Below are 12,357 nucleotides of genomic sequence, written 5' to 3'. Positions count from 1 at the left end.
ACCCTGGTCTTTTGAGTTAGATTGTTTACATCACAGGGCTTTCTATCTATTAATTGCTAGCATATCTCCTTGTATTTACCCCAGTCTCTGTGACCACCTAACTGTAACTGAAATGATACAAAAACTGTTTAATTTGTTTTACAGCAGAAGTAGGGCAACAACTACCAGAATCTCCAGAGAATTTTATTCCTCAAAACTGAAAATAGGTATGTCTATGAGTGAACACTTGCTTGCACTTAATGCTACTAGAGCAGAATTAGTTCAAAGAGGTGAGAATATAACAGATGAAAGCATGAAAAGTATAATTATTAATTCCTTAGATCAAAGCTGGGACAATTTCATATCTCAGTTAGATAGTCTCAACATAGAGCACTTGACAGTGGAAAACCTAGCTAGCAAACTGATTACAGAAGACAATCTAAGAAAGGATAGAAACCTGTCTCGTAGAGAATACAAAACAGATAAAAGGCCACTCACTGTAGACAGATACAATCATCACCCTGAATGTTACTTATGTGGATCTAAGAGTCATTATAGAAGGGATTGTCCCAAAGCCACTCGAAGTAAAGATCATAATTATCATAGAGACAGAGCAGAACATAGATATAGACATTCTCCAGAACACAGATTTAGACGTAGAGACTCTCCAAACCCCAACAACAGAAAAGAACGTAGAGACACCTCCAAAGAGAGATATTCAGGATCACTATACGGGCTAACAAAGCGGGGATACAATAACAAATACATCAAAAAGGAAAACCTCTGGTTAATTGATTCGGGCACAACCAACCAGACCACATATGATGCTAGTCTATTATCTTCATTTGTCAATGAAGATTCCACAATCAAAGTAGCCAATCAGGCCAATGTCAAAGCAATTAGAAAAGGAGATATAATCTTACCAGGAATTGGCAAAATAGAGGGGGTCCTGGTTACACCCGACATTCCATACAACATACTGGCTGCCATTCGACTCAGCCAAGATTTAAATATAGAAATTAAAATTAAGACAGGCCAAGCTTACATGAACAGAAACGGAATGCGTATAGGAAAAACCACCATTATTGATGGTTTGCCTTATCTCAATACAACATACACCAATCAACATCTCACCAATACACTCACAGCATCAAATCAAACAACTGATGACAATGCAAACAATGACAATCAACCAAAAATTCAAAATGATAAGCCCTCTATAGGGAAACTATTACATGATGATTGTGCACATCTCCTACATAGAAAATTAGGTCATATAAGTTTCCCCACAGTACAAAAAATGAAATAATATACTAATGGCTTAAAAATAAAGAATTGTGACAATTATCTCGAGTGCTCAATATGTAAGTCTGCCAAACTAAAAACAAAACCCAGACCTAAAAAATCAGTACGTACCACTGATTCAGTCTTTCAATTGATACATATGGACCTAGTAGGACCATTCAAACTTTCCATAAAATATAAGAAAAGATTTTTTCTAACCATAGTCGATGACTATAGTCGCTATGGATTTGTATACACAATTAAACACAAAAGTGAGGTCTTTCACAAATTTAAAGAATTCTACAAACGGGTTGAAGTTCAACATAATACAAAAATAAAACAAATTATGACCGACAGAGGGTCAGAATTTTTATCCAAGGATTTTTCTAAATGGCTTAGGGAACAGGGAATACTTCATTACACATCTTGTCCATTTTCGGCCTTTCAAAATGGTATTGCAGAAAAAAAGAATGGGACACTACAGGTAATGATGAGATGCATACTAGAAGATGCTGGACTAGGAAAGGCATTCTGGTCAGAAGCCGTCCTATATTCTAACTATACAATCAACAGATTATGGTCCAGCACAATAAATTCAACCCCTTACGAGTTAATGTATAAAAGAAAACCCAGCATATCTCATTTACATATTTTTGGAGTCACAGCTGACGTTCTCATCCCCAAACAAATTAGGAGAAAAGGGGACAAAGTATCCAAAAGACTCAGATTCATGGGGTACGAATCTGGCACCAAAGGGTATAGATTTATTGACAACCAAAACAACTTTATAATCTCCAGGTCAGCCACATTTCATGAACACACTAATTGGTCCAAGATTCACCTAAACGAGATAACTCACACAGCACACAACACAAACAATCAATTAGATCCAGATAGTACAAATCATGACACACAACCAGTAATCAAACCCAAACACAAAGAGATTGATACTAAAGATTGGAAAGAAAATCACCCATCATTGAAATTAGACACTCTCTGATAAAGAAGCAAGATACCTACATGAGTCTATAACACCTGAGAACAGACCTATCAGGGAGAACAGAAACAAAAAACCTAGCAAATACAATGATTTTGTCATGTCAATACACACTGAAGAATATACCCCTACTTCATATGAAGAAGTCACAAAACTACCTCATGAGGAGAGAAATAAATGGGAAATAGCCATGAAAAAGGAATTAAATAGTCTAAAGGAACTAGATGTATACACCCCTTCACCAGTACCTAATGACAAATCTCCAATTGGAACAAAATGGATATATAAAATAAAGACCCTAGATAATAATGAAACCATATATAAGGCTAGATTAGTTGCCCAAGGGTTTGCCCAAAAATATCCTGAAGATTACACGGAAACCTACTCTCCTACAGTAAGATCAGAAAGCGTAAAATGCGCCTTAGTGATTGCTTCAATCTTGAAATTAGATGTATATCAATTCAATGTTCAAACTGCCTATCTGCATGCCAAACTGGACAAGAAAATATATGTTAAAGCTCCTCTTGGCATACACCCACTGGAAGGTAACACATGGCTATTAAATAAAAGCCTATACCGGCTGAAATAATCTGGAAAACAATGGTACGATTGTTTGTCCACCATACTAAAATCAATAGGATTTTCCCCCACTCATGCTGATATGTGTTTCTTTTATAAGAAAAACAAAGATTCTACAGAATATGTTCTCATATATGTTGACGATATTTTATATATAGGGAATCAGAAACAAAAATGTGAGATCTTCGCTCAGGAATTGAACAAACATTTTTCTCTAAAATCCCTAGGGAAAATAAACAAGTACTTAGGAGTTCACATCACACAAACACAAAAGGGATTCCAATTATGCCAAGAAGAAAAAATATTAGAATTAGGGAAAAAAGGTAATATGAATGAAACTAAGTACTGCGAAACCCCTATGCATCCTGACTTTGTAAAGAACATGCATAATGAAAACGATCCTTTCACTAACAACAAATTATATAGGTCAACAATAGGTTCTTTATTGTATATAGCTAATTGGACCAGACCTGATATAGCATTACCTGTCAATTTACTATCCAGATATGTAAGCAATCCTACTATTTATCATTGGGAAGCGGTTAAAAAAATCATTAAGTACTTGAAACATAGTTCAGGAGCATCTCTAAGGTTAGAGCCAAGTAACTCATCTATACCCACATTCTCATGTTATGCTGATGCTAATTGGGCAGGTGATGTAAAAACTAGAAAAAGCACTTCAGGTTATATTCTCTTTCTCAATGGTTGTCCCATCCATTGGTATACAGGAAAACAAAATCTAGTTGCTACTTCTACTACTGAAGCTGAATTTGTATGTTTGTCAAAAGCAGCAAATAACCTCATATGGTTTGACAATTTATTAACTACAATATGGAATGAACCCAATTATCCCATCATCATTTATGAAGATAATAAAGCTGCCATAGAAATCTCCAAATCAGATGCAGTGGATCAAAGATCCAGGCACATCGATATTAAGTGTAAACATGTAAGACAGTTGTCTAACATTGGATTTCTAAAAACTGTTCATTGTGAAACTAGTGAGCAAATAGCAGACATACTTACGAAACCCTTACCTAACAAGCAGCATTCATATTTAAGGTCAAAGCTCAACATACAACTATCTTAGGCATTTAGAGGGGGTTTTGTTACATATATAAATGCCTAATATATATTTGCCTGTGTATATAATTATGGTTACCTCCCATTCTGCCTACATCACCCCTGTAACCACTCCTATTTACCTCTTACCACTCCTCCTCTGTATATATATACCGACTCCTCCCTGAATCTTGGTTCTTCTGCTATATCTCCTGTAAGAGAATAGATGAAAATAAACAATAATTAATATAATAACAGACTCTGAGTAATTATTGGGCAAGATCCTCGAATTCTGACAATATATCTTTACAATTTTTAATATAACATTGACATTCTTAATATATTACCTGGAAGAGCATCCAGTTGGTTTAAATAAAATCTACTTCTTATGCAGCTAAGTACACTATAATTCTTAGAAGTAAATTCCATTTAAATTTGCAAATAAAGGTGTTCAGAATTTAGGTGCCTACAGTTTCAAGAATGATCTAGTAAATGGTAGGATGGTTAGGAAAAGAAGAATAGAAAAAGGGACAGAAGAGTCATGGACACATCTGGCATGAATTTCATTTACCATTTGACTATGTGTCTTGAAAATTATTCCTGAGAATATTTGGATTTTGAATTAAAAATACATTCCACTATCTGATGCAAACAATATTTATAATTACATTCACACTCATTTGTTTAATAAATAAAAACATGGACCTTTAACACCTAAGTTACAAATTGAACTTGTCATTGAGCTGGATGATCCAGAAAGATGGAAGGATTCATTTGGGCTTTTTTATTGATCAGCATTATTTAGACTTTTATGTCTGACATGGCAATAAAAACAGAATAAACAGCATACATTTATGCTCAAGAGATTGTCTATCCTGCTCCATGACTGACTGGAGAACGACTGGAGAACGACTGGCTTCTGCTGAATCTGGTAGTACTGATATTAAAACAGAGGATTAGCACACAATAGATAGGAACTATAATCTTCCTCCTGCTTTTATAATTTTAGTGCTATTGTGATTTTTAATTTCCTAATAAATGTTTAGATATAAGACTAGAGAGATTTTAAAATAGCACAGAGCTAGTCTATAATTGGCAATGCATAGCATTTGGAACATTTGGAAATTATTTATTAATCAGATGAAATTAAAGCAGAATATAGAGCATCCTTCCTCTGATTTTATTCATCCAAGGTCAATCTTTTGAAAGAGATTGAGAAATGATAATTAGTTCAAAGTTGCTGAGTGAGCTTCATGAGTGAAGATATAGCAGATCCCTGATGACACATATTTTATTTAAAATTGCTTAATATAAATTGTATATAAGATTAGGTCTTCAAGAAATATAAAATAATACAAAATAAAATGTTTGCTATGGCTCAATAATGTAGCAATAGCATTTAGACTTATACACCGCATCACAGTGCTTTACAGCTCTCTCTAAGCAGTTTACAGAGTCAGTCTATTGCCCCCAACAATTTGGGTCTTCATTTACCCACCTGGGAAGGATGGAAGGCTGAGCCTGGTGAGATTCGATCTGCCAAATTGCAGGCAGCTGGCAGTCAGCAGAAGTAACCTTTAGTTACATTCCAACCACTGCACCAACGTGGCTTACTATATATTAAGATAGTGAGTATAGAAAATAAGACAAACATTTTTGGGAAAAATATTTTATGGGTATTGAATAGTATGGTTGAGAATCCGAATTCTTTTGACTCTCCACCAGGGTGGTGGACTGCTTTTGGGATAAGTTTATAGTACTTGGAGTTTGTGAGACCTGCCCCAATTGGGTCCCTAGGAAAGAAAGGCCCTCGATTCCATTTGATTGATGGTTCTTTTACTAAGAATTCCTGGTTGCAGTAAAAGTAGGCTAGGAGTAAAGTTTCCATGCAAAAGTTTATAAACGTTTCCCCTACATCATGGCCCTCCCCCCATCGACCAATGGTGTGCCCCATAGGTGTTTGGGGAACTGCTTGGATGTTAATGCAAGTCTCATTCCTTTCCCAAGCTTAATGGCATTGAAGACTGAAACGGGCTGGTTTCTCACACTTCTGGTTTTGTCAAACCTATCATTCCCCCCTTTCTTGTTTCTCATCTCTACCCCATACATGCTTATTGCCCATTTCTTCTCTTCCTGCCCAACAGTTGATGGCAGGATGATAACAAGGCGCCAAGCTGACAATGGCAGATCTGACAGCCCTCCTCTTCTGCCATCTGCCAGTATGCCTGATCTAGCTCTTGCTTCTTTATCAGATCTGTTATCATTCCATCAATCATTCTGGACTCCTTCAATTTCTTTACTGCCCACTGTTATCTGCTAAGCTTCTCTTCTCTGCATTATTTCATCCATGGTCAAATGGTAGTGTCTTATCATTTCCAGATGCCAGTTCTCTGCAACTACCTCTTTTTTACCACCGTAGACAGGTTCTCTGGAACCTTCAGTTTGGCTGCATATTCTGTTATTATTTATAGCTCTGGAATGGGTAGGGGAATACTTCCTATCTCCACTTCTGCCCTTCCTTTCCCCAGCTTAAATTGGTCAAGACGTTTAGCTTGTGGACTTCATTCATTAAAGGCTGCCATATTGTTCTTGTGCAGAATCTCAGCCACCTTTTGCAGTGTCCAGTAGGTAATTACTTCAAGGGTTTTTTTGAGAGAGGGAGAGAGAGAGAGGATATACAATATACATCTAGGAAGAGGCAATAAAAAAGGGGTCCCTCATAACATTGAAATTGGCTGACTTCAGCGTTACATCAGAGCCTACTGTTGACCTCATCTGCTATGTGAAAGAAATGTGACTCTGTTTTAATGTACTATTTATAGCCGTTTTATTCTTTTATTCTCTATTTATCATTGAATAGAAAAAATATATATTTCATATATTCGGTGTCAGATTGAATAAAATCAAATGGTGTAAAGTATAACAATTGAGTTTTTCAAGTTTATTTTAGATGAAACTGATATTAAAATTGCATTTTCTTAGGGAGATCCTTGCCATTTATTTGTTTAATATACAGAGGTCTAGTTCAGGTTATTTTATTGGCTACTTTGCCTGATTAATATTTATCAACTACATATTTATATATACATATCTGCTCTCTCTCTTCTCTCTCTCTCTCTCTCTCTCTCTCCCTCCCTCCCTCTGTATGTATGTATGTAAACTGTAAAACAATCTACTAATTTTTTCTTATCTTTTCCTTTCAGTTTGCTCCCAGTTTTCAAGAGGAGTCTTTGCTATTTTTGGATTTTATGATAAGAAGTCTGTAAATACTATAACATCATTTTGTGGAACTCTTCATGTTTCCTTCATAACACCCAGTTTTCCAACAGATGGTACACACCCTTTTGTCATTCAGATGAGACCTGACCTTAAGGGAGCACTTCTGAGCTTAATTGAATATTATCAATGGAACAAATTTGCATATCTCTATGACAGTGACAGAGGTAAGAGATTTGCCATGTATTAAAATTAATTTTATTCTAGCACAAATCTGTTTGCAATGATCAAGAAGGATTACAGTATCAATCATAGCAGAAGGTAGCACTTTGTAATATTTTCAGCCTTAAACATTTAAGGCGAGAAGGTTGAATCAGTGGTGTTTCCTATAACAGTGAACGTAGTGCCTGAACTGCTATTTCAATCTAGAATACTATATACAAGGAAAAGAAGAAATGTACAAGTGTGTTCCTACAAATCATTGGAAAGTTCCTCTGTATAGGAATATATTGTAATGAAAAATCTTTTTAGAAGACTATCACTAAAGAACTGATTTTCACAGCATGAATTTGATTAAGGAAATAAGCAGTTTCTAGACAAGACTTCCTGTGGTCATCCTGGGGACTTAAGGATGATTGATTGTCAGAATTCTACCTATGTTCTAGTAATTATTTATGAGGATTTGTTGTAGCACAAGCCTTCCTTCTGCCTTCCCACCCTGCCTGCCTCCCTAACATGATCTGGCTAACTGAGAATTAAAATGAGCAGGGCAACTTCAGTTAATAAAGCTTGGGTGTCATGAAAATTAACTATTTTTTATTAAACAGATTAGAAAAAAGATAGCTGCTGGTGAAATTTTATGCCTCAGATTGCCAAAATAAAGTAGGGTTGGCTGGCTTGCTCTAGTCCTAAGAATACAAAATATGTTTTCCACATAGTTAATTGAAATAAAATGATGCAATCTTCAGAAAAAAAAAACATCTTGGAATAACTTTATTTTAACATATGTGATAACATACCTTATTTGACCAAAAACTAAATATACAACTCAATGGATTAGAGTCAACAACAATAGGTACATTGTTAAAGGAAAAAGATACCAAAATCTCAGAATACGCTCAATCCTATGTACCTAGGCCAGGGGTGTCAAACTCAAGGCCCACGAGCCGTATTTGGCCCACGGGGTGCTTAGATCTGGCCCGCGGGCCTGCCCTGGAAACAGTGAAAGACCGGCCTGCAATGCCTCTGCCAGCGAAAATGTTTTTGCTGGCTGACGGTTGTAGGACACCATCGCAGTTGAAAATGGAGCTTGAGAGCCCGTTTTCTCTGGCAGAATCCTTGCACCCCAACACAAGTGACGTCGAGCTGGCCATGCCCACCCTGGCCACATACCTTGCCCCCGTTGAGGTCAATCACAACACTGATACAACCGTCAATGAAATCAAGTTTCACACCCCTGACCTAGGCTTTGTGCTTTTAGAAAGAATATGAATTGGGATAATCTGAAGCAAAATGCTTATTTAATACGTAAAACTCTTTTTGCTATGGACCCAGGCCCCTTCTAATTTTGACTCTTTATACTTTTTTTTCCAATTGTACATTTATTATTTGCTTACATATGGGCCTAGGTATGAAGAAGTTTCCCTGTCACTAGGTTAGAATTAAATAAAACTAAGTGAGATAGATACATTATTTTGCACTATTAATACTGTTTCTGAAGTTTGGAGTGAAAGCTGGTCTGGTAATAAATTTAATCAAGCACATTATTATATGGGAAATATCATTATTAACTATGCAGTCTCATGGGCAGAACTGCTTTTGATTGGGAGGACTCAGGTTTTTTGTCCCACACCCTTCAGATGTGTTTGCATTATATAATAGTTGAAATATTGTTATTGCATTAATTTTGGCCAGTCAAACTGGCATTCAGGGACCTTATACTACCATATATGGATGCTGAGAAAAAATGTTACTCAGCTTTCAAACAGTGGGTTAAATTCAATAATAATTTATTATCAGAAATTATTTTTAAAGATAAAATAGGAGCCACTGCTGAATCTTTAAAAACTATGTTTTGAATTCATATTCTCCATATATTGGTTTTCTGTCTTAAAAACTGAGCCAGAGAAAAATTTGAAAATTTATATCTTTCACAGGGATGAATGGCATGGTGTACTTTCAATGGTGCAAATAACATTTAATAAGAATTATTCCATACAGTCCTTTTAATGAAAGCAAATTTCAAACTGTATTTTTATTAGAAACTCATATCTGCCAATCCTTTCCCACAAAATAGCAATTTGGCAAGGCAGTAATCTGAAATAGAAATATTAGCTCTTCATTTAGTATAATTTTTATACCAATGCCTTTCATTCTGTCAACTGCTATTCCTTGCAACATTATATTGCAGGTATTTGTCTGAAAGGCCTTAACTGAGGAAAACATTTTTTAAAAAATTGGAATAGAGAAAAAGATAGGAAAAAAATAATCCAATGTTTCCTGTCAGGTCTTTCAGGTATACACAGTCTGCAGTTCTTAGGCAATTGAACAAGCAAGTCCATTAACTAAACTACCTGGGAATTTGGTTAATGATGCTAGATTAAGCACACATTATTTCTACTGTGCTCTATATTATTTCTTTCCAAGTTGATATTTTGGTTTACATGCTTTAAAAAGTTCCTGGGATTAAGATACATGCATTTACTTATAATGTCTACTTCAGTGTTTTCTCTTTAAGCAATAGCTTCCTTATGAAAGGTGAAAGTGAAATTTATATCAGTTTTCATTTTCTTAATGTTCTTAATGTTATTTTTGGGAATTACAATTCCCAGAATGCTTCATTGAGTCATGAAAGTGTTTGGCAGCCATAAGACTCAGTAAAATGTCCCCAAATACACATTCCTGGTTGATATAGCCATTTAAAAAATGGGTAAAGTGCCAAGAAAATATATTTCTCATTTCCAGCCATCTAGAAAGAAAGAAATTATGTTAAATGAGTTCTGAAACAAGCCTGAAATCATATTTATTTGAATGAACATTGTAATGACTAAAACCTTTTTACTACCACAGTGCTCTCTCATTAATATTACTATTAATTATTCCTGAAAATATGACAACTGGCTCAGACTCCATTCCTGTACTTCTCCCCACCACATCACTGACCAATGCAACACAAGGAAGAAAGAAAACAGGTTGAAGAGAAAACAAGGTCCTTCTCTGGTTAAGGGAGAAGGACATGGTTGAAACAGATGAGTTTGGGTGCTAGCTGAAAAAAAACTGAGGTGACAAAGCACTGAAGTGTCTGGAAAAAAAATTCCATAAGTAGACATGAGGTTGAAGATGTGCGAAGACTAGAGTTAGAATGAATCTGGTAATTGATGTTGTTATTACTGAAAAAGAAGTTTCTCACTTTAGACAAACATACAGTGTATTGTCAGAACACTGAAAGGTGAAAATGTGAAATCCTCAGAGTGGAAATGGAGTGGAAATGATGTTTTAATGATAAATGAAATTAGACAGATTTCACAAGTCCATACAAAGGAATAATGGACATCTGTGTGTATGTGAGAGAGAGAGTATTATTGTTTTTAATATCTGTTAAAATAAATACAAATATATGCATCTAATACAGTTTAAGTGAAAGAAGACATTGAAGAACATTATAAATTGCAAGAGGTGCAAGATGCAGTAGTATGAAAGAACTAACAGGAAATTAGATTTAAAAATCTGGATAAATGGAGAAACTTTGCCAAAGAAACATTTTGACTGAATAACCATCACAGCACAAGATAAGAGTCAATAAGGTTTTCAAAGAAAATTCTTTCTTGCCAATATAAACAGAGATTTGGACATTCTGAATGGACAATATCCAAATTATCTATGTAATATCTATATCTGTATAAACTACATAGTAGAATTAAACATGAAGAAGTCATCTAGAATATTTCCAAGTGCAGATCATACATTGTTCCATGAATTTTAGATGTCAAGTATATAGGTTAAACATAGACCTTTAAAAAGAATACAGTTGGTATGTAAGCAAATAGGACTCAGAGAAGGTAGTTATCATATACAGTAAGATTTGTCAATCACTATCATTTGTCAGTGTCAGTGTAATCAATGTTAAGCACAAAAGTGCAAAGAAAGGTATCTCTAGAATAACAGCAAATAGGGTAATATGACAACATACAATAAGAGATACTTTAAAGATTTGCATATAGCAAATTGTTAGTATTTTACTCTCTAATTTCCACTCCAGTCCTACTATTTTTATGATATAGACATTTTAGAAAAAAATGAAGGTGATAAAAAAATAAATCAAGATAAATTACATGCTGGAAAAGTAGAGAGAGTACTAATCTGAAGATGGAATAAATGTTAATCTTAGGCAAAATCATGAAATATATTTTATAATAACAAAATATTATAAAATTAAATATTATAAAATAAAGTAAATTATATAAAATAAAATATATTTTAAAATAAAATTAATTTTATAATAACAAAAATCAAAATAATTCAGCACAATATAGGACAGCTTGGTAAGCTATTGTACATAGAATCACCAAAAGGTAAACCTGACTAAGTGACACATAAGTTATTATCTTCAGAGTGCTGAAAGATGTTCTTAATCAACTCTCAAAACAACAAATAATAGGAATAAATGCTTATTTATTTATTTATTTATTTATTGTATTTACCTCAAAGTAGTTTATATAGTATGATACATATTTTTGTCCTGCAAAATAAAAGAGCAAGACAAGCAGATGGAAAGTATGATTAAGATTATTAAATATTTTGTATTTATATATATTCCATACTGTTTTCACTTTTCATAAGCCATTTAGGGTTTAAAATGCTAATATTTTAAAGTATCCATAGTAGGCAATTGACAACCAAAACTGTTCTTTAATTATAATCATCATAGGATTCTTAAATTTACAATATGGCTACTGCATGTTCATCCAATAGACATTTTCAGCCATTTTTCAAAGATAGTCCTTCTTCAGAAGAGATCACAATCAGGGACAAATAAGTATTGGCTAGTCTGACCAGCTGAAAAAGATGATTATTAGTTGTTGTAATGCAAAGTCATTATTCACTACAGCTGCTGCTAGAAATCCTGCAGCAGCTAGAGACAAAGAACCCGCTTAATTGCAAAACTGCTCTTTCTTGGGCACTAAAATCTCATTTAAAGCAAACTTCCCTGAGTCCCATTTTCAATTTATTACTAGCAATCC

At 34.5% G+C, this 12,357-nt stretch overlaps 1 protein-coding gene across 3 annotated transcripts in view; it reads left to right on the top strand.

Moving 5' to 3' along the window:
- The window catches only part of GRIA2 (glutamate ionotropic receptor AMPA type subunit 2), a 91,742-nt gene that overhangs the window by 29,793 nt on the left and 49,592 nt on the right, over positions 1 to 12,357 (top strand). For all 3 annotated transcript variants that reach the window (XM_070948410.1, XM_070948411.1, XM_070948408.1), the window contains exon 2: positions 7,105 to 7,344. In XM_070948410.1, coding sequence (XP_070804511.1) covers positions 7,105 to 7,344 — 240 coding nt within the window. The remainder of the gene's footprint in view (positions 1 to 7,104; positions 7,345 to 12,357) is intronic.

This window comes from Pituophis catenifer, unplaced genomic scaffold (assembly GCF_029215685.1).
Source record: "Pituophis catenifer annectens isolate HBS135680 unplaced genomic scaffold, rPitCat1.0.hap2 SCAF_8, whole genome shotgun sequence".
NCBI lineage: Eukaryota > Metazoa > Chordata > Lepidosauria > Squamata > Colubridae > Pituophis > Pituophis catenifer.
This window is presented reverse-complemented; position numbering and strand designations above follow the sequence as displayed.